The sequence below is a fragment of the Cetorhinus maximus genome, chromosome 15 (genome assembly GCF_964194155.1).
Source record: "Cetorhinus maximus chromosome 15, sCetMax3.hap1.1, whole genome shotgun sequence".
Taxonomy (NCBI): Eukaryota; Metazoa; Chordata; class Chondrichthyes; order Lamniformes; family Cetorhinidae; genus Cetorhinus; species Cetorhinus maximus.
Window position 1 is genome coordinate 15067022 of NC_135893.1, and position 22266 is coordinate 15089287.

At 46.2% G+C, this 22266-nt stretch overlaps 1 protein-coding gene across 4 annotated transcripts in view; it reads left to right on the forward strand.

Moving 5' to 3' along the window:
- prkcz (protein kinase C, zeta) overlaps positions 1–22266 on the forward strand; it is a 555970-nt gene that overhangs the window by 463580 nt on the left and 70124 nt on the right. For all 4 annotated transcript variants that reach the window (XM_078557946.1, XM_078557944.1, XM_078557945.1 and 1 more), the window contains one exon: positions 18355–18470. In XM_078557946.1, the coding sequence (XP_078414072.1) occupies positions 18355–18470 (116 nt within the window). The remainder of the gene's footprint in view (positions 1–18354; positions 18471–22266) is intronic.

A 22266-nucleotide genomic window follows, 5' to 3' on the forward strand; every position in this document is an offset into this window, starting at 1 on the left:
TTTAGATAATATTCAACTCCTCTATTCTTCCTGCCAAAGTGCATAGCCTCACATTTTCCCACACTATATTCCATCTGCCACATTTTTGCCCACTCAATTAACCTGTTTATATCCCTCTGTACACTCTTTGTGTCATCCTCACTACTTGCCTTCCCACCTATTTTTGTGTCATCCACAAACTTGGCAATAGTACATTCACTTCCCTCATCCAAGTCATTGTATGTTTTTTCTTTCACTTTGATACTATCCTTAAATTCCTTGGTTAACAATGGTTGGTTTATCCCCTTCCTACAATCCTTCTTCCTCACTGGGATATATCTTTGTTGTGAGTCATGAACTGTTTTCTTAAACGTCTGCCATTGTTCATCAACCATCTTTTCTGCTAAACTCCTTTCCCAGTCCGCTCCAGCCAACTCTGCCCTCATTTCTTTGTAATTTCCCTTATTTAAGCTTTAGCACAGATGTTTCCGAACTAAGTTTCTCACTCTCAAACTGAATGTTAAATTCCACCATGCTATGGTCACTGTTTCCTAGGGGATCTTGTACTCTGAGATCATTTATTAAACCTGCCTAACTACACATTACCAGATCCAAAATAGCCTGATCCCCGGCTGGATCCACAAAATATTGTTCTAGGAAACTGTCCCGAATATACTCTATGAATTCTTGCTTGTGGCTACCTCTGCCAATTTGATTTTCCCAATCTACATGAAGATTAAAATCCATTAATATACTGCCTTTTTTACATGCCCTCATTATTTCCTGATTTATTCTCTGTCCGACAGCATAGCTACTGTTAAGGGGCCTATTGACTACTCCCACCAGTGTCGTCTTCCCCTTGTTATTTCTTACCTCCACCCATATAGATTCCACATCTTCTGATCTAAGATCATTTCTTGCTATCGTACTTATTCCATCTCTTACCAACAAAGCTACTCCACCACGCTTTCCTTCCTGCCTGTCTTTTTGAAAAGTTACATACCCCTGAATATTTAGTCCCCAGCTTTGATCTCCTTGTAACCATGTCTCCGTAATGGCATTAAGATCATATCCATTAATCTCTCTTTGTGCCGTTAATTCATTTATTTTGAATGACAGTTTCATGGCCACCATTACTGAGACTAGCTTTTTATTCTAGAATTATTAATTAACCTGTACTCCTCCATGCTGAACACCACTTGGAAGAAGCACAGAAGGTAGCAAGGGGATAGAATGCACTCTGGGTGAGGGACTTGACTGTCATAAAACAAAGAGTGGTCTGGTAGCATCACTACTGACCATGTGGTCGAGTCCTGAATGTCATATCTGCCAGAATTTAAATTCCACCAGCTGCCATTGTGAGATTTTAACTCAAGCATTAAACTGGGCCTCTGGAATACGAGTCCAGTAACATTACCACTATGCTACAGCTCCCTGGTTTTGACAACATTAAGCTGAAGGAAATTTTGACTACCGGACTTGATGTCAGACAATCAATTAGAGAACATTATAGCTTTGCATATTTCACCCAGTTTTAAAAATTATGTATCTTCAGAATACTAGATTCGAGCATACTGACTACCATACGAGCACTGCTATGGTGCCTAGATTGTGTTTGAGATAGGAGGGGAAAACCTTCCATTATTCGTACTTTTTTTCACTGCCTGCTGACTTTGTTGTGGAAGTGTAGCTAGGAGATGTGGATGCAGCCAGGCTCAGATATGATAATCCACATGTTTAAATAGTTCACTAATAATGTCACAAGGGCATCCATTTAAAAGAAAGAAAAAATGAGAGGGTGTGCAAATAAAAAACTGGCATTAATGTTTCTGTAATTAGCAAATGACTGTACAATGTCAAGTGAATTTAAAAGTGTGTTTCAGCAGAGTGTTGCATTACAGTCCTATAAAATCACTACAAACAGTTGACAAGATTAGTATTGCCTATTTACCTAAAACTATTTTCACAGCAATGATAGAGGGTTATTCATTGATGTCCCTCATAGTTTTCCTGTGCAATATTTAATTTGAATATGTATTTTCTTTGGCTTTGAAACAAGTCCCGTGACCCGGGTGGTTTTATGTGAATGGAGCACAGGACATGCAGTGACCGTGGCTGTAAACTGATTCTTGTGGTGCTGTAAATTAATTTTGAGCCACTCAGTTAGAATTGGCATTTCCCACAAATTCTCTTGATGGCCTTTTTTCTCAATCATTGATGTAACAGTGCAACTTTTTTATAAAGACATTTTGTTGACTTGTTTTGCTGGTACATCATGTTCCCACACTGATTTGCCGCTTCTACAAAGCGTAGCATGGCTTGCAATTTGCAACTGGTAGACTCAAGTGTAGTAAACAAGCTCCCAATGTCCTGCTGTGTTTTGTTTTCTCCCATGTAAAAACACAGAGCTGTTGATCTCTCAAAAAAAATTGAAAGTGCAGATACAAGCATTGCAATAGTGACACTTAAAAACACTTTCAAAGGAAATATTTTTAGTTGCATTTTTTTTACAGTGAGGATATCTCACACTTGCTTCCCATTCTGGAATTTACTTCTTAAGCAAGTTTTTTAATTTAACTTGCTTCTCATCTACCTGGGCCTGTCTCACAAGGAAATATCTAGAAGCATTGAGTAAAGAGGGTAATACAAAATTGTTACCCTATTATCCAGTTAAGTGCTGGAAATACGAAATAAAAACAGAAAATGCTGGAAATACACAGCAGTTCTGCCAGCATCTGAAAAGAGAAGGGACGGATTTGAGGTTGGACTGTCTGAATTTATGTGTATTTATAATATTTTCTGTTTATATGTTTGCTATCCATTTTCTTTGTTTTCCAAGAGGATTTTCAATCAATGTGGTATACGCGTTATATTCTAGAAAGCCAGTTGGCAAAGGACAATGTTGGAATCAATCTTTACTGTCTTACATTTATTTACAAAGTGAAACACTACAAGCATACACCTTCTAACTCAGCCACACCACAGTTTCAGTCAGTATCTCATTTTCTGTGCTCAAGTACAACCCGAATTAATGCCCTCCACCTGCAAACAATTAAAAACAATTGATATACAATTAACAATAGGCATTTGCAAATTAAAAATTGATAGGAATCAAAGGAATTTTTTTTTCATTCACATGCTGATTCACCATGTGAGGGTCATCAGACTTTCTCCCACTGGGGTATCAAAGTTCCTTACTCATGCACATGATCAAACGGGGAAAATGGTTAGCAAATAGGAAATTGAGCCATGGTCATTTTACCTCTCCTGGTCCTAAGTTACTGAGGTCAATTATCATGCCCCTACTGCAGCCACTAGTGTACTAAGATCAACAAATTCAGATGCGAACCTGGTATCTTACTGGTCTTGTATAGCTTAGCTACCCATTCAATAAATTGGATAAACATTTTGGGGGGCCATTTAACTTTTTCTTGTTGTACACCAGCAATTTACCAGCATTAATATTATTAAGCTGGATAGCTCCAAAAGTCATTTATTTTTATTCATAATGACCTTTTAAAGTTTATCTTTGTTCCCTGTGGTCCTGCTTTATAAATGGCCCTTATGCGCTTTCTCAGTTTACTGAACATGGTACTGTGCTAGTTTCCTGGTGCTGCTGCGCTTCGCTTACATTCATTGTCAGCACCATTCTTCAGTTGCTGGCCAGAACCTGAATCCAGCAACAAATGTTGGAGCACAGCAAGTCACTCCTTTCAGATTTTAAAATGTAGCTGATGGTGAGAATAGCTTTTATGTACACAGATTGCACTTCAGTAAAGGAACATATGATAGAGCCGCAGTGGGTGCAGTTAGGGGGTTCGGGTGGTCATTTGTAGGGATAGGATGGGTCAGGGGAATCGGGTGCTTAGACGGGGTAGTCACGGGGGGTGGTGGTCGGAAGGGTAGTCTGGGGGTGGTGGGGGAGTCATCGGAGGTTCCAGTGGGATGGTCAGGGTGGGTCAGTACTGTAGTTACCCAGGAGTTAGAAGTGGTTTTAATTCTTCTAACTTTTCCTTGGTAACTATTCTGCTAAAAGAGTCAGAACCATCTGAAGTCTCCAATTGAAATCTGAGTATCGGATGGTTCCTAGTGCAGGGTTATTGCCCATCGGAAGCAGTAATCCAAGATCTCTGACTTCCAGTGGCACTTCCTTTCAATATAGCTGCCGCCTCGGATTGGCAGGCAGGACTTACATCCCTGGAGTCCTTGATCTCAGGAAAGGCCGCCGCTGACCTGTCAAGTGCCTTCCCTAAAAGAGGCGATAGGGAGTTCTCAACAGCTCTCCAGCCGGTGGCCAAGACCCTTGTCACCTCCACAAGATTCCACCCTGTAACTGATGTAGTTGCTCACCATAACATTCTACATTAACTATTGGTCATAGCTCCTGCCTTAATACAAATATCATATAAAACATGCTCCTTGATATGCCAGTGCAACTTCTACAAGTCATTCTGTATTCCTAGCATTGTCAAATTCATGAGAAATTTGATACTTTTACTGTGGTTGCCCCATGTTATGCTTTATGCCATCCTCTCCAAACTTATTTTAGAAATTATTCATATAATGCTTATTATTGTAAGTTCTCACACTAATATTGAACCCGATATACCTAATTTAGCAGGTTTTTTTTCTCTAGTGCACTCTGGTACCATTCATTTTTCATGAGTCCTTCATTAATTGAGATATGGCACCGGACATTTCTCCAAAAGCCAAATATATGATTCCCAAAGATAGGCTTACAGAATCGGGGATCAGTGGCACAGCAAGTCGGTGCTTCAAAGTGTAAGTGTAACAGAGTTTAGATTTGGGTTCCTCACACATTGAGTTCTGTTGACTGATCGGGAGGGGCTAGAGGTGAAAGGTTATACTATGAAGCCCAGGGGTTTATCCACAGGAGAAAAAAGGAAAATTCACAAGGGCAAAATTCGTATTCACATGTATGCTTTTATATTTTAAAAAAACTGCAGTTGATGGAAAACATGGTTCTTCGTCACCACCTACAAGTACTATTAGAAACTCAACAATTTCCCCTTGTTCCAACGCAAGTGAATGCAAACTTTTTTATGGGACTTGGGAGCTGCTTTTGGATTTAATGGCTGTATTTATTCTCAACACCTGATTACACAAGAGACCAGTGTTGGACCACTGGTGTTGCGTTGCCGTCCCAAAACCAGAGCCAAAATATGAATTATAAGAACATCTGTATGTGTCTCAGTGGCTACCTAAGATATGGTACTGCGTTGGAAATGGTCATTGCCTGGCACTTGTGTGACACAAATGTTACTTGCCACATATCAGCCTAAGACTGAATGTTGTCCAGCTCTTGCTACGTGTGGGCACGGACTGCTTCAGTATCTGAGAAGTTTCAAATGGTACTGAACACTGTACAATCATCACCGAAGATCCCCATTCCTGACCTTATGATGGAGGGAAAGTTTATTGATGAAACAGTTGAAGATGGTTGGGCCTAAAACATTAGCCTGAGGAACTCCATGGAAACAAATGTACTGATCTTTTACAGGAAGCATATAATGCTATACAGTATTTAAATTAATACTCCATGTAATTTATTCCTTCCATTATCTCAATGGTGCTGAGTGCATCACTTTTTTCTACCATTTACTTAACCTTATAGGCATCAGCAGAAAAGCACTCAAAAGGCAAAAGATACATTTCATTCTCACTACAAAATGCAGCTACAACCATCCAGCATTGGTAAATGTGTCTATTCCACTTTTAAGACTGTAAACTAAAACTAATAAATTTTCAAAAGGAATTTTTTTGTTAACATCTAAGTTATTTCCACTGATTGCTCCTTTCTTTCAGAATTTGCCCATATCACATATCATGCACCTGCTCAGCGGACGGGTGTAAGAAGCCTGATTCCTTTCGCTGCTTCCGCAATACCATAGACTGTATATGTCTAGGGACCTGGTCGCTCACATCTGCCACTTACTGCCAAGGGGACATGGAGGGCATCCACTGCCAGTGGCTGTGAAAGTGACTGAGGCGCTCAATTTCTATGCTAGTGGCTCCTTTCAGGGCTCCACAGGTGACCTCTGTGGGATCTCACAAGCCGCCACCCACAAATGCATCCATGAGGTCACGGATGCCATCTTCTCGAGAGCACAAAACTTTGTGCATTTCACCTGAGACCGGGACCAGCCAGGATGCAAGGGCCATTGGATTCGCCCAGACCTCAGAGTTCCCACAGGCACAGGGTGCAATCGACTGCACCCATGTGGTGCTCAGGTCCCCATCGCTACACACGACGACTACATCAACTGCAAGGGCTTCCACTCACTGAACATGCAGCTGGTATGCGACCACCAGAAGCACATCCTGCAGATGCGCGCACAGTTTCCAGGGAGTGTGCATGACGCCTACATCCTCAGTCGCTCGCAGATCCCTGCAGTCTTCCAGGGTCCACAGAGGCTGCAGGGATGGCTCCTCAGGGGCAAGGGCTACTCACAGATGCCGTGGCTGATGACACCAGGGCGATGGCCTCAGACTGCAGCAGAGCGATGGTATAATGAAGCACATGCTGCAGCTCGCAACTTGGTAGAGCAGACTGTCAGGATGCTGAAGATGTGGTTCCGGTGCCTGGACCAGTCTGATGGTGCCCTGCAATATAGTCCACAGAGGTGTCATGCATCATCGTCGTCTGCTGCACCCTTTACAACCTGGCACTCCAATGGAGAGATGAGCTGGCTGAGGAGTTGCTGGAGGTCTCCACGGATAAGGAGGGTGGCAGCCGGGATGAGGGTGAAGAGGTTGTCGGTGGTGATGACGACGACGAGGATGAGGTTCTCGCACTGGCCAGACAAGGTAGAAGCGCTTGGGAGGCCCTCATAGCTGCCGGAATTGTGAAGGATCCTGACGACATGCAGTGAAGTGTCCCCATAGATCCTCGCATCGCAGTTGTGAATGTTTGACTCCAGTCTGGGGTTATGGCAGCGCCAAAAGCCACTGTGAGAACGCTCCTGTCGTGGAGACGCAGTGGAGGCCTTAATATTCGCTCAATCACAGGAGGATGATGACAACATGCAGTGAGGCCACTCCATGAATTTTCACCTAGCCTCTGTGAATGTCTGATTTCTGTCTGGCTGAGGGCAGCTCACTTGGGCGCCATGATCAGGGCCATCTCATAGAGATGCAGCCATGAAACTTTAGACACATCCAATGTTGTGTCCACCTTCACTACCTGAGCCCTTCAGGAGCTGATGCACAGCATCAATGGTCGCAGACACTGGTGCAGTGGGGACCAGCCCCACTTTAAATGTCCTGATAGCACACAGAGAGAATGTGAGAACTATGTGGCACGTGCCCACTACATTCTAGCAGCAATGACCAGCGCCGCCGAGAAGCAGGCATCAGTAATGTTTCCAGGGAGTGTGAGGCTGGATCATCACTGTGGCTTGAAGGCTGCACAGAATACAGGGAAGAGGCCCTGGACTGAGACAACTGCCTTTTAACTTGTGCAGAAAGCTTTCACATCCGATTGATAAGACACTGCTCATCAGAACAAGGAGCCACAGGCAGGGAGACATTCTTAGGAGTTCATTGACAATAGTGAACAATATGTACAAGTGACCAACACCGTGCCCAGGCTGTGCGATTACTTTTCCTTAACTGCCCTAACCCTGCCACTACGTCTTGGTGCTCCCTGGACATCCACAGTGGAGGTGGAGGCAGCTTGCTGACTGCGACTCCCTGTCTATGATGACTTTGGCGGGCGTCCTCTGGAGGGCCGAGACTTGGAGGACCCAGGCCTGCTTTTGGGGTCCTGCTGTGTGTCAGTGGCACCCTCCTCGGCCTGTGAAGCTGGAGCTGCAGAGGTCACAGGAAGATGGGGTTCGGATGGGCCAGACACTCCCGGAGTCAACTGGGTGGATGACCCTGGGGTGTGCACATGCTGATGATCCTCCCTATGGGTGCCCGACGACCCCTGGCTGACTCCATGAGTGGAAAGGATAGCTGGAGTGAGATCGAGCTGCCCGGCACCCCCCTCACGTACACACTGTTGGAGGCCAACTATAGCATAAGCAATGGAGTTAAGCCCACGCAGCAGTGTAGGAGCGACGCCCTGGACTGGGGTCTCCATGGCAGCCACCATCCTGCCAGTGTTGACCTTGGTGCATTGTAATGCCGGTGCTATTGCCTCAGCTGAAGACGGATGGAGTCCCCCATCGTGCCTTGCAATCTGAGGAGTGCAGCGGACATCCCTTCCTGATGTTGCCAGCTTGCCTTTGCAGTTCCAGCAACTGTGACATGACTGAGTCCAGAGGCTCATCATCTGACTCGGACTCAACAGGTTCCTGGCCTCCAGCAGCCCTCCAAATGCCGGGGACCTGGGAAGTCCCTGCTGCCACCTGTTGTGTATCACTGTGCTTACCAGTATGTGATCGCCTGCCTGTTTTAGAACTAGGTCCCACTGAGGCGTGTGTCTCTGCTTTGGTGGTGGAGGGTGTGGGTGAGCGCTGTGACAAAACTTCGAAGAGGGTGCTTTCAGATTCCCCTTCAGAGGTATCTTCGGGGCTTGATTGGAGGCCCTGGGTCATGGACTCTGTCGGCTATTTGGCAGATGTGCCTGCGAAAGCAAGTGCATGGCAGTGGCCTGTGAAAGAGGAAACATCACTCTTAGCATGGTTGTTTGATGGATTTTGCACTGCTGGATCCTCACTTGGTAGAGCAGCACCAACCTCACCGTCAGCACAGGACCAGTCCAGATCGTGGCTGGCCAGCTGGATGGCACTGTTTTCAAAGTAGGTGAGGACCTTGATTTCGGGCATTCTGCCACCGGCCTGCGACTGCTCTCTCTTGTTGCGTGCCAGCTTCTCCTGCACAGATAGAAATGGAGAATATGTAAGCAGGCCACATGCCAGGCCAGATGATAGATGTGCCTGGCCTGTGCGTGGTGAGTGGTCCCATGGACAGGCTGAGGAAAATGACGGTGTGTGTGAGAGAGTGAATGGAGATGTCCCTTGAATTGGCAGTGAGTGAGGGCCCTTTGGAAGTGTGCTGTGTTTGTGATGTGTGAGTTGAGAATGATAAAAAGAGTGACTTACCCTGGCAGAACAAAGGAGACCATTCATTCTCTTGTGGCATTGGGTGGCTGTCCTCTTCTGAAGGGCGTTGGCGCTGACCACTGCTGCCACCGCCTCCCAAGCCAGATTGGTCACATTGCTGCCCATCCAGCGGCCAGAGCGGGGCTACAGGACATCCCAGTGGGACTCCACAGCATCCAGCAGTCGCTTGAGAGACCCATCATTAAACCGGGGGTCTGCGGTCTTTTTTCCTTTGCTGGCCATGTTCCCGAGCAGCAGTGGTGAGCTGGTAGCGATGAGCGGTGTGCTGGCGGCTGCCTTTTAAACATGGCAGCCAGTGTGTTGCAACGGCGGCGTGATGGCAAGAGGGCAAATGAGAGCCCACCTGGCATGGAAACGGCGTGTTTCCCGGGAATGTATAAATAATGAGGCAGGTTTGATAATGCTCTGCCAGCCGGAGAAGTGTGACAAGTTTTGTAAGTTGCTGGTGCAAAATAATGTTTGCAAAAGTATAGTAACAATATACTATAAAATTCATGCAGAATGCCAATGGCTAAACCTTACGCCCTCCAACCATGAGCAAGCCTGATCATTGACTAGAACTTTAAGAACATACAAATTAGTAGCAGGAGTGTAGGCCATTTAGCTCTTTGAGCCTGCTCCGCCATTTGATAACTTAAACCTTTGTACATTGATGTCTAAACATGTGGTTAATGGTTGTTGAACAATCCACATTTGCACTATTTAATATAGATTATTGACGTTGTTGAAGCACGAATTATGCACTAGAAATGTATTTATATATTACTATCCAAATTTTAAGCCTTTAGGTGCTCCGAACGATGACCAGTAACAAATCATAAGCTATCTTTATTGCACTTACTTTCAATTGAACTCCCATATATTAAAAAGCAACATCATGTAAACATGAAAGTTTACAGATCTGATGGGGCTGAATCTTCCTGTCAGCATGTGGGGGCGGGCCCGACATGCTGACGTATAAAATGATGTGCGATGACATGGGGCGTGCGTCCCGACGCCATCGCGCGTCATCTCAATATTTAATTCGGCGGGCACACACTGGAGGTGGCTGCGGGCTGCCACAATGTCAACGGCCTATTAAGGCCATTAAGAAAGTAATTGAACTAGTTAAGAATGCTGCCTGTCCAACCTTAAGGTTGGCGGGCAGCTGAAAAGCCCAAACAGCCTTCGTGTTTTTCAGGAAAACTCATCCACGGGCAGGATGAGGTTTCCTGAAGCTTTTATAAAATCAATGAATTAACTTTCCCACCTTCACAAACATGTCCCAACTCATGCGACACTGTCACATGAGGGAACATGTTTAAATCAATTTTTACATCATTTATTGAAATGTTTCATTCTCTATTCAATCTCCCCGAGGCAGCTCGAAAGAGCGCAGGCCCTGAATCTCCCTCCTCCCCCGCCCGCACAGGTAGCGAGCGCTACCAGCCGTGCGTTACACTGTGTGGGCCTTAATTGGCCTGCCCACATAAAATGGCGGCACGCAGCCGAACGCGGGTGGCGATTGGCTCCGCGCTTGCTCCTGCCTAGCCCACCCGCCATAAGTAAAATCTTGGCCATGGTGTTAAATCTCCAAAGATTAACTTTTAAAGATCAAAATAAATTTCCTAGATGTATAAAAGTTGTAATGGCAGTCATACTACAGGTGGCGACCTTCCACCTTCAGGCCCTGCAGTGATACCTTTATGTCAAGCCCCCCTCCAAGATGGTGTGCCCTGGAGACATATTTCTTCCACCAGGTGCACGGTCTGAATTATGATGTGTAGCTCCTGTTTATAGACCTGAGGGGCCTTCGTGGCTCCTTGCAGGCGTTGCCCGTCTTTTACCAGGACCTGATCAAAGTCTGGAACGTGGTTGCCTCGCGACGCAGCTCTCCGCCATTAGGAGTAGTAGCTATCGTCAGAGAGCCGCTGCTCAGGAATCCGCCCCTCCGTCCGTTTCAGCGGCTGGCAGAGAAGAGGGTTGTGGCTGCCGGGGTGACCAGGATCGGGGACGTGCTGGGTGGCGGAGGAGTGGGCTGAACGCTTCCACAGGAGTTGGCGCGTTGCGCGTCCATGGACAACCGGCTCGCGGCCAATGCCATTCAAGACCTTAGGATGGTCGAGCTCACCCCCAACATCATACTGGGCCTCGAGGTGGCGCAGGTGTGCGGTGGTCTTCCGTCTGAGCGTACTCCTGTTCAGACGGAATTCCACATTGGCCCCACGCCCCAAACCCTCCCTCGGGAGCCGGTGCCCTGCAACCTGAGTTGCCTCGCGGAAATGCCCTCTGCGTCCTTTAGCACGTGGAGGGGTTTCCTGTACGGGCTGCTGCTGCACACCCTTCACTTCCTTGCCCTTGCCCTCCGCCCGGACACGCCCTGGCATGCCTTGTTGCTGTCCGACGACAGAGGTCCTCATTGGGGGGGCCCTCTTCAGAGTTGTCCTCCCATTTTCCATCGGGGACCTGAGGTGGAGGGTGTTGCACGCAGCGGTCCTGTACAACCGCAGGATGTGTCGGTTCATGGACTCCCAAGATACCTGCGCTTTTTGTGGTCTTGTGGAGTCCATGGACACATGTTTATATAGGGTGTTGTAGGCTGCACTCTCTTTTCAGTTATTTAAAAAACCTTTTATTGATGTTTTGTTTGCACTTCAGCCCCACGCTCCTGATCTATGGGCACCTGGTGCAAAGGGGGGCCAGGAGGGAGGAGGATCTCTTCATGAACCTGCTCCTGCTCCTGGCCAAGTTAGCCATTAACAGGTCCAGGCAGTGGGCGATCGAGGGGGTCGTCCGGCCCTACTGTCTGCCCCTCTTCCGTGGCTACATTCGCAGCCGGGTGTCCCTGGAGAGGGAGCATGTGGTGTCTGCCGGCACCGGTGAGGCCTTCCATGCCCAGTGGGCACCGCGGGGACTGGGATGCTTTATCGAACCCTTTAATCACATTTTGATTTGATGTTTGTAAATTTCCTTTAAATTTTGTCTTTGGTTTTGCAGTTCCCTAATTTAGGGGCTGTGTTTATTTTGTCCCTCGTCTTGTTAATTTTGTTTAATTGGTTGACTCCGAAAGAGTTAAAAGGAGTCACTCACTAATCCATTCTGTTGATATTGTGACACTTTAACTTCAACTTTAGAAATTGAGTTTGAAGAAGCTTGTGTGCCAATCAAATCCTGTTCTCTCAATAGACCGTAGATATGCCTTGCATTGGTGTCAACTCTCCTCAATTTAATTTGATAATTTGAAAGAAGTGAATTGTGAGATTGAATTTACAAGAAAATAAAAGTTTGAATTTTCTCTTCACTGATCAAAGGAAGAATTGGTGGAGGTGAGAAATTACAATTGGAAAAGAAATTTCAAGCAATAAAATGAGATTACACCCATAAAGATTAAACACAATTTATCTTAGACAGTTACCTATTTTAACAGTAATTGTACATTTTCATTATCAAACAACAATTCTCTGTAAACATTTGTCAAGAAGTGGAACAAAAATGCTATTATAAAGCATAAACGCGCTAAAAACAAAACCAGTTAATTTTATATTTAAAAAAACACTTGGATACAATTTCATGAGAGAAAAAGGTGCTGAGCAATGTTCAGTTTGGTAAACTGCCCTCAATATTTACAAATGTATTCATACAATTGGTTTTGGGCTTTATAACAACTGTGGGCCATTTCATCAATTCTCTGGGCATTTTTTACTTCACTGCTGTAATCTTCAACTCCAAATAATAGACAAAATAATGTTTGTCAGTGCTCACCTGAAAGTTTCTGTGCACATTGATGCAACAAATTAATTCTGCTGGATTGCACGATGAATAGTTGGAATCAGTGGTATAGTGGCAAATTTTGAGGTGCAGGAGCTCTAAGAAAATTTGTTGGCTATATCATTTCTAAATCTATCATTACATTGCCTTCCTATGTGTTAATCATTCAAGTCCCCAAAAGTCACTTTTAAGTGAAAAATTTTAGTCTCGGTAGGAATTTTATTTTGAACCATGTGGTATTTAGAATAATTAGCCTTTAGCATAGCTAGAATTTCATTATGCAATTATTTAATTGAAGCTACTGAAAACATGAATTACAGAAAACTTTACTTACTTATGGGGGCTGGTATATGGAGAGACCACTGCTTTCTTGATTTATCTTAATAACTTAGACCTGGAAGTACAGGACACAATTTCAAATTTGTAGATGGTGCAAGACTTGGAAGCATTGTGAACTGTGAGGAGGATAGTGATAGACTTCAAGGAGATATAGACAGGATGGTGGAATGAGCAGACACGTGCCAGATTAAATTGAATGTCGGGAAGTGTGAAGTGATACATTTTGGTCAGAGGAACGAGGAGAGGTAACATAAAATAAAGGGTACAATTCTAAAGGGAATGCAGGAGCTGAGGGACTTGGATGTATATGTGAATAAATCATTGAAGGTGACAGGGCAAGGTTGGGAAAGCAGTTAATAAATTATACTGAATCTTGTGCTTTATAAATAGGGGCATAGAATACAAAAGGAAGTAAGTTATGAACCTTCATAAAACATTGGTTCAGCCTCAATGGGAAGGATATGAAGGATGCAGAAAAGATTTATGAGAATGGTTCCGAGGATGACTTCAGTTATGTAGATAGATTGGCAAAGCTGGGACTGTTCCCTTGAAGATAAGTTGGTTGAGAGGAGATTTGTTAAACATGTTCAAAATCATGAAGGGCCTGGATAGAATAAATGAGGATAAACTGTTCCCATCGGCAGAAGACCGAGAACCCGAAGGTGATTAACAAAAGAATCAGAGGCGACATGAGGAAAGATTCTTTATGCAACAAGTGGTTTAGATCTGGAATATGTACTGCCTGAGAGTGTGATGGAGACAGATTCATTTGCATTTCATTTTCATTTTTAAAATGGAACTGAATAATTATCTGAAGAGAAGGTTTTACAGGGCTACATGGGAAAAGGTAGAGGAGTGGGACTAGCTGAGATGCAGTTGCAGGGAGCTGACACAGAGACAGTGTGCTGAATGGTCTCCTTCTATGCTGTGACCTTTCTATGATTCTAGTGTGGATGTATTCAAGGAACTTCATAAACACATGAGGAAGAAAGAAGCAGAAGGTTACCCTGATGGTGTGATCAAGAAGGGTGGGAGGAGGCTAGTGTGGAACATAAACACCAACATAAATGGGGTGGGCCAAATGGCCTGCTTCTGTACAGCAAATTCCATGTAAAGCTGCCAGCAGGGAAGACAAACACTACCGCTTTACACATTCTCAGGCTATCACAGCCAAGGAATTAAGAGAAAGACTCTCTCCCCTCACACCCACCGCACCCTCTCTGTATCTCTCCCCGTCACAGATTCTCTCTTTCTCACCCCACTCCCCTTTCTCTCTCGCTCTCTATCCGCCTCCTCACATTCTCTCTCTCTCCCCCACTTCCTTACTCTGTCACTCCCTCCTCACTCTCTCTCTCTCTCTCTCTCTCTCCCCCAACCTCGGCACACTCCCTGTCTCCCCCCCACCTCCTCATACTCTCTCACTCTCCCCCACCTCCTCACGCTTTCTCTCTACCCCACCCCCTTACTCTCTCTTCCCCTACCTCTCACTCTTTCTCTCTCCCCTACCTCCTCTCTCTCTCTCTCTCTCACCCCCACCTCCTCACAACCTCTCTCTCCCCCACGCTTCCTGACACAACCCACTCTCTCTCCTCACACTCTCTCTCTCTCCCTCTCTCCCACACTGCCTCACTCCATCTCTCCCTCCCCACCTCCTCAATCTCTCTCCCCCCCACTTTCTCACTCCCTCTTTTACCCCCTCCACCTTTCTCCCCCACCTCCTCACACTCTCTCTGCCCCACCTCCTCTCACTCACTCTCTCTCTCTCTCTCTCTCTCTCTCTCTCCTCCACCGCTTCATATCCTCTCTCCCACCCCCACCTCATTGCACTCTATCTCCCCCCACATCCTCACACACTCTGGCTCCTCACCTCCTTTCACACCCTCCCTCTTTACCACCTCCTCACACACTCACTCTCTCTCCCACCTCATACTCTCTCTCTCTCTCTCTCCCTCCCTTCCTCACCCTCCCTCTCTCTCTCCCCACCTCCTCACACTCCCTCTCTTCCCCACTGCCTCACAGTCTCTCCCTCCCCACCTCCTCACTCTCTCCCCACATCCTCACTCCCTCTGTTACCCACCTTACCTCCTCACACACTCTGCCCCCCCCACCACCTCTCACTCTCTCTCTCCGCCATCTCCTCACTCTCCTGATACAAGAAGAATGGTAGCCAGCAAGAAAGAGCGACTCCGTCAAACGTCAGATGAGAGGCACCCTCTACATGGTCATACACCTACACCCAGCCGCCTAAGGTCAAGGAAGAGCTTCATGAACAGTGTTGTTCCATTACAATCAACCCCATCTGAAGCCCGCATCGCCTTGTGGAAAGACCGGCTCGCCAGTCTCGAACAACCCCTAGCAATGGAAATTCTACTGGATGAAAGCCTTCCCCCCAGGAGCTAATTGCAACCGGGCAACCTGGAAGTGCCTTAACAGACTTAGGACTGGTGTAGTTCATTCAAAGGTGTCACAAAGCAAATGGGGATATACAACCAGCCCGTCAACTTGTGAATGTGGAACTGAGCCACAGACTATGCAACATCTCCTGCAATGCCTATCGCTAGAGGAACCCTGCACTGTTGCAGATCTTGCCGAGTTCAACAACAAGGCGCAAAAATGTGTCCAGTTCTGGCTGGGCCATGTATAGCCTATCCATGGACACAATAAGAAGAACTCCCTCTCCCCCACCTCCTCTTTTCCCCCACCTCCTCTCTCTCTCTCTCTCTCCGCCCCACCTCCACACACACACTCTCTCTCTCTCCCTCCCTCCCCCACCTCCTCACTCTCTCTCCCTGCCCCATCTCCTCACACTCTCTCTTTCCCCGCCACCTCCTCACACTCCCTCTCTTTCCCTCCTACCACCTCACTCTCTCTCTCTCTCTGTGACCTGCTCACTCACTCTCTCTCCCGCTGCCTCACACTCTCTCTCTCTCCCTTACCACCTCTCTTTCTCACTCTCTCCCACCTCCTCACACTCTCTCTCTTTCCCCGCCATCTCCTCACACACTCTCACTTCCCCGCCACCTCCTGACACACTCTCTCTCTCTCTCTCTCTGGCCTCAGTCACTCACTCACACTCTCTTTCTCTCTCTCCCCCAACCTTCTTTTCCCGCACCTCCTCTCTCTCTCTCTCCCCCCCACCTTCTCTCTCTCTCTCCCTCCCCCATCTCCTCACACTCTCTCCCCCACCTCCTCACACACTCTCTGTTTTCCTACCACCACCTCTCACTCCCTCTCTTTTCCCCCCACCACCTCACACTCTCTGTGCCCCCCACCTCCTCACATTCTCTTTCTCTTTCCCACCTCCTCACACTCTTTCTCTCCCACCTTCTCACACACCCTCCCCCACCTCCTCGCACTCTCTCTCCTACCTCCTCGCACTCTCTCCCCCACCTCATTCTCTCTCTCTCCCCTACCTCCTCACACGCTGTCTCCCACACCACCTCTCACTCACTCTCCCCTCACACACTCGCTCTCTCTGCCCTCCACCTCCTCACACTCTCTCTCTCTCCCCCCACCTCTTTTCCCCTACCTTTTCTCCCTCTCTCTCCCACCTCTTTTCCCCCACCCCCTCTCCCTCTCTCCCCCGCACCTCCTCTCCCTCTCTCCCCCCAACTCCTCTCTCTTTCTCCCCCCCACCTCCTCACACTCCCTTTCTCTCCCTCTCCATCTCCTCACACACTCTCTCTCTCTCCCTCCCCTACCTCATCATACTCTCTCTCCCACTTCCTCACACTCTCTCTCTCTCTCTCACCTCCTCACACTCCCCCTCTCTCTCTCTCTGCCCCCTCACCTCCTCTCACTCTTTCTTTCCACCCCACTTGATCACATGCTTTCTCTCTGACCTCCTCACTCACTCTCCCCACACCTCCTCATACTACCTATCTCCCTCCCACTGCCTCACACTCTCTCTCTCTCCCTCTCCCCCACCTCCTCACCCTCTCATTCTCTCCCGCCACCTCCTCTCACACACTCTCTTTTCCCCACCTCTTCACAGCCTCTTTCCCTCCACCTCCTCACTCTTTCTCTGACCTCCTCACACTCCATCTCCCTCCCCTACCTCCTCACTCTCTCTCTCTCTCCTGCCACCTCCTCACACACACTTTTCCCCCACCTCCTCACTCTCTCTCTCTCTCTGCCCTCCACCTCCTCACACTCTCTCTTTTCCTCTGCCTAATCTCTCTCTCTCTCACTCCCCCCACCTCCTCTCACTCTCCCTCTTTCCCTGCCACCTCCTCACACACTCTCTCTTCTCCGCCACCTCCTCACACTCTCTCTCTTCCCTACCTCCTCACACTCTCTCTCTTTCCCTGCCATCTCCTCACGCGCACACTCTTCCCCCCCACCTCCTCACACTCGCTCTCACCCACCGCCTCACTCTTTCTGTCTCTCACCACCTCACTCTCTCTCCCCTTGTCTCCCGCCACCTCACATTCTCTCTCTCTCTCTCTCTCTCTCTCTCTCCACCACCTCACACAAACGTGTGATCTCTCTCCCCCCCACCTCTTCTCTCACTTTCTCTCTCACTGTCTCCCTCACACTCTGACTCCAGTCACTCATTCACTCAAACACCAGTGGGCCCCACTCGAATTGCCTTGTGCCCCACTCCGGCCTTCCTGGGCCCTGCTACAGCTGTCTCGCATTCCACTCGGGCTCACCTGGGCTCCACTCCATCTGCTTCGCACTCCGGACCCTGGAATGTACTTTTAAAACTTAATTTCCCAATCTTTGCTGCTCATCCATTCACAGGCTGGTTCCTCCCTGCATTTGCTACTGATAGGCTCAAGCAGCAAATGCAGAGAGAGACCAGCTTGTGATTGGATGAGCAGCTTTACAGAATTTTTCAAATATAAGTCAGTTAAATGTCCAACTGATATTGAATGTTTGGCGAGCCACATTGAGTTGGGCAAGCCTGCTTTAAGTAGATGGTGCCGGAGTGGCTCTCCGGTGCGATCCGGCAGCATTACACCACTGGTTGGAATACTGGAGAGACAAACCTGATGGACTGTGGCTTTTTCTCATCCTTGACTTATTTTTTTGTTGTCTTTTTCTGGTGAAGAAGAGGATGCCAGATTTATTGTCCCTAAGAGTATTTTACTGTATCCAGGAAAATGTATTATAACTTGTATATTTTGAATTGGTTTTTTCCACTTTCCTCTGATCTATGTGCCCAACTCTGACTTATTCATGTTTTTTCCCCCAGTTGGAGAAGAAGCAGGTGACTCCTCCATTTAAACCACAGATCACTGATGACTACGGTTTAGAAAACTTCGATACTCAGTTTACAAGTGAACCTGTGCAGCTCACACCGGATGATGAGTGAGTATATACATTTGTATATTTTGGAGATTTTTAAACTGATCATTACTCATTTTGGGAGCTTTGGAGTTATGCATGTATTTTACTAAAGGTTACATGTCAATATACCATGAGCCAAAGCAACGATTTTAATTCATATAAGCTCGCTGAATAAATAAACTTCTGTAAAAAGTAAAATTAATTTGGTTGTATGTTGGTAGGATATATAAATACTAAAGCTGTTTTATATGATAGCTTTTTTAAAAAAACATTGATAATAGGACTTTAGCTGAGCTATATGCTGTAGCTTGTTATTTTCTGCAGTTCATTTGCATAAGAGTGTGTGTGACATGCTTCTCAGAGCCTATCATAATAATTTGCTTTCGGCTTCTATACTGCACATATACTTACTATTTCCCCTTCTTGGGCAGATAAACAGTTTAACTAAAATAAGTATTATATTTTCCATAACATTGCCCTCAGATAAAAATTTACATTTTGATTTTCAATACGCATTGGCAGTTGGCATCTGTGAGCACTTTATGGGGTTTTATTTTAATAAATATGGTCTCAAATCTCACTTGCCCTGGAGAACTCAGACGTGACAATGCAGTATTCTAAGTTTAAGATCTCATTAAATTAATCTCAGTAATATTTATTTGAGCCTGCAACACCCTGTTCAGGCTTAATACCTTTCTGCCTGAAATCCATTAATTTTTAGTATTGTAATGGCAGCTGAAAAAAATGTGGTAGTTTGCTTCACCTATAAACGTTGATTAAGTCTCTAACATCTGCAACCTTATTAGTCAATGGGCCTGTCAGTGAAACAAATCAAACCAGTTGGAAAATTTAGTCATTGGTTGGCCCTCTGCCACATCTTCTTCCTTATTGCTTGATTTGTCAATGTTAAACCAGTGAGAAAGCTGAGACATGATGCTATACTGAACCAAAACAATCAGAAAGCTGAGACATGATGCTATGCCTTGCACTGACAGAAGACTAGTGGTACATTTTGGTATACATATATGTTTTTCTTATTTGGAATTACTATATTGAATCAAATAACTAAAAGTTTACTCTAACTCCATTGTTTGCTCCTAAGGCTGTCTATTTCCAGCTCCATAACATCATCTAACTCTGCTCCCTGCCTTAGCTCATCTGCTGCTGGAATCTTCATACATGCCTTCATTACTTTAGATTTGCCTATTTGGATAGCATCCCATTTTCCACCCCACACAAAGTTGCTGCCCATGTCCTAATTCACACCAAATCCTGTACTTCCATCATCCCTGAGCTCACTGGTCTGCATTAACTCCCAGTTAAGCACTGGTTCAATTTTAAAATTCTCATCCTTGTTTTCGAATCCCTCCATGGCCCTCCCCTCCCTGTCTCTGTAACACCTTCCAGCCCTTGGAGATATCTGCATTCCTCAAATTCGGGTCCCTTGCACACCCTCGATTGTAATTGTTTCATCATTGGTGACTATGCGTTCAGCTGCAAAAGCCTTAAGCTCTGGAATTTCCACCTGAGTGCCTCTCTTCTCCTTTAAAGACTAACCTAAAATCTACCACTTTGACCAAGCTTTTGATAACCTGTCCTCTATCTCCTATGTGGTTCAGTGTCAAATGTTGTTTGATAATACTTCTGTGAAGCACGTTAGGACATTTTACTATGTTAAAAGTGCTATATAAATGCAAATTGTGATTGAATCAATTTATATTTGCAGCTGTAACAGCAATGAACTGCTTAAAGGCATTTTTCCAGTTTTTTTCCTGAAAGCACCAAATGTTGGTCAGGTGCAGTCCAACAGATACCAGCAACTTGGCAGTACTTCAGTCAAGTGTCCATTCTTCATATCCTGTACAGTGAATATCAACAACAATAATTTCCATTTGCATTATACTTTTAATATAGAAAAACTTCCCAAGGTGTTTCACAGAGATATGAAGAGAATGACGGTGTTCAAAGAAGGCAAGAATAGGAACACAAAAATCCAAAAGTTTGGACAAAGAAGTGGGTTTCAAAAAGAGTCTTGTGGAAGGAGAAGTGGAAAGATTTGGGAAAGGACATTTCAGTTGTATAGGTGGCTGAAAGCAAGCCATGTCAAAGAAACAGATTTTTTCTAGTTTTTTGCATGATGTAGGCATTGTCTTTATGGCCATATGCATTGCCCTGACAAATGAATGGCTTGCTAGGCCACCTTGATAACCATTAACAGTCAAGCACGTTGTGTGGTACTGGAGTCACATTTAGGCCAGACAAAGTTGAGGTGGCAGGATTTTTTTGCCCCCAAGAAGGGCATTAGTGAACCAGTTAGGATGTGGGGATAGACAAGGTTACAGCCATTGCCAGTGGCAAGCCCGTGTAAGGTTTTAAACACAAGGACATGAATTTTAAATAGGGGGCATGGGGTGCAAATGTAGGCCATCAGATAGAGTGATGGCTAAGTGAGACTTAAAAGAGAAAAAGACTTGCATTTGAATGGCACTTTTCACAACCACTGGACATGTCAAAATGCTTTACAGCCAATAGTACTTTTGAAGTGTGGTAAGTGTAGTCACTGTTGTAATTTAGGAAGCACCGCAGCTAACTTGCATACAGCAAACTCCCGTAAACAGCAATGTGATAATGACTAGATAATCTATTCTTTTGTGATGCTCTTTTGTGATGTTTTTATGAGCAAGCAAATGGTGCCTCAATTTAACATCTCATCCAAAAGATAGCACTTCTCACAGTGCAGTACTTCCTCAGTACTATAAAGGAGTGTCAGCCTTGATTTTTGTACTCAAGCTCTGAAATAGAACTTATACCCAGAACCTTGTGACTCAGCCAAGAGTGCACAATAGGATACCGATAGTAGAGTTCTGGTTGAGCTGCAACTTATTCTGAGTAGCTGATAGGAGGTCAGCCAGGAGAACTTTAGCAAAAGATCTGGAAGTCATGAAGGCATAGGCAAGAATTTCAGCAGCAGATTGTCTGAGGTGGAAGCAGACAAAGATAAGGAGGTGGAAGTAGGATTTACTTGTAATGGAAAAGATATCGGGCTGATACCGGGTTTGGTGGGGTGGGGGGTAGGTGGCGAGGGGTGGCCGGTACAGTTTTTTGCTGGCTTCATCCCACTCCTGGGTCATTTTCCCCGCGGCGGGATCACAAGCGTGGGTAACCACTTAACAATAGTTGAAGGTCTATTGTCAGAAGCTTCAGGAAACAGGCCGGCTACCTGGAGGCGGACTCCTGGTGCCTGACTAGTAGGGGATTGGGGGTGTGGGGTTGCAGCAGCAGTCCAGGCAGACTTTGAGGCCCTCCCCACTTGCCTGGCCTCAGCTGCATTCACAGGCTTTTCTGTGAGTGCTTCCTCCTCCACAATCATGGCACAGCTGCTGAAGAAATTTTTAATTTAAAAGTTTGAGAGAGGCTGCCTCCATCTTGAAACTTCCCCTCTCCTTCCTGGAAAGGCAAGCTTCTGCTTCTTCGGTGCTGGAGGGCCTCCTATTGGCCCTCCAGCTTCAGGAGCCTGCTAGCCATCCTGAAATCAGAAGCCATCAGCTCCTCATTGCTATCAACACTACCAGAAGAGCAGTCGTAGTTGCCAACAATGCATCCACCTGAGGCCCAGGATCAGCAAGGGATCCAGATCACAGGTGAGTGAGGGAAGAATGGGGGCTGTGGGAAGGGGTCATTGGCTGGTGCAAGCGTGGGGGAGAAGCAGTGGGGTCGGAAGAAAGGGCAGCAATGTGGCTCTCAGCATGCGCCCTGTTTCTGATGCTGGGTCCCTCGATCAGGCACTGAGTGCTTTTGAACAAGTGACCCCCACCCC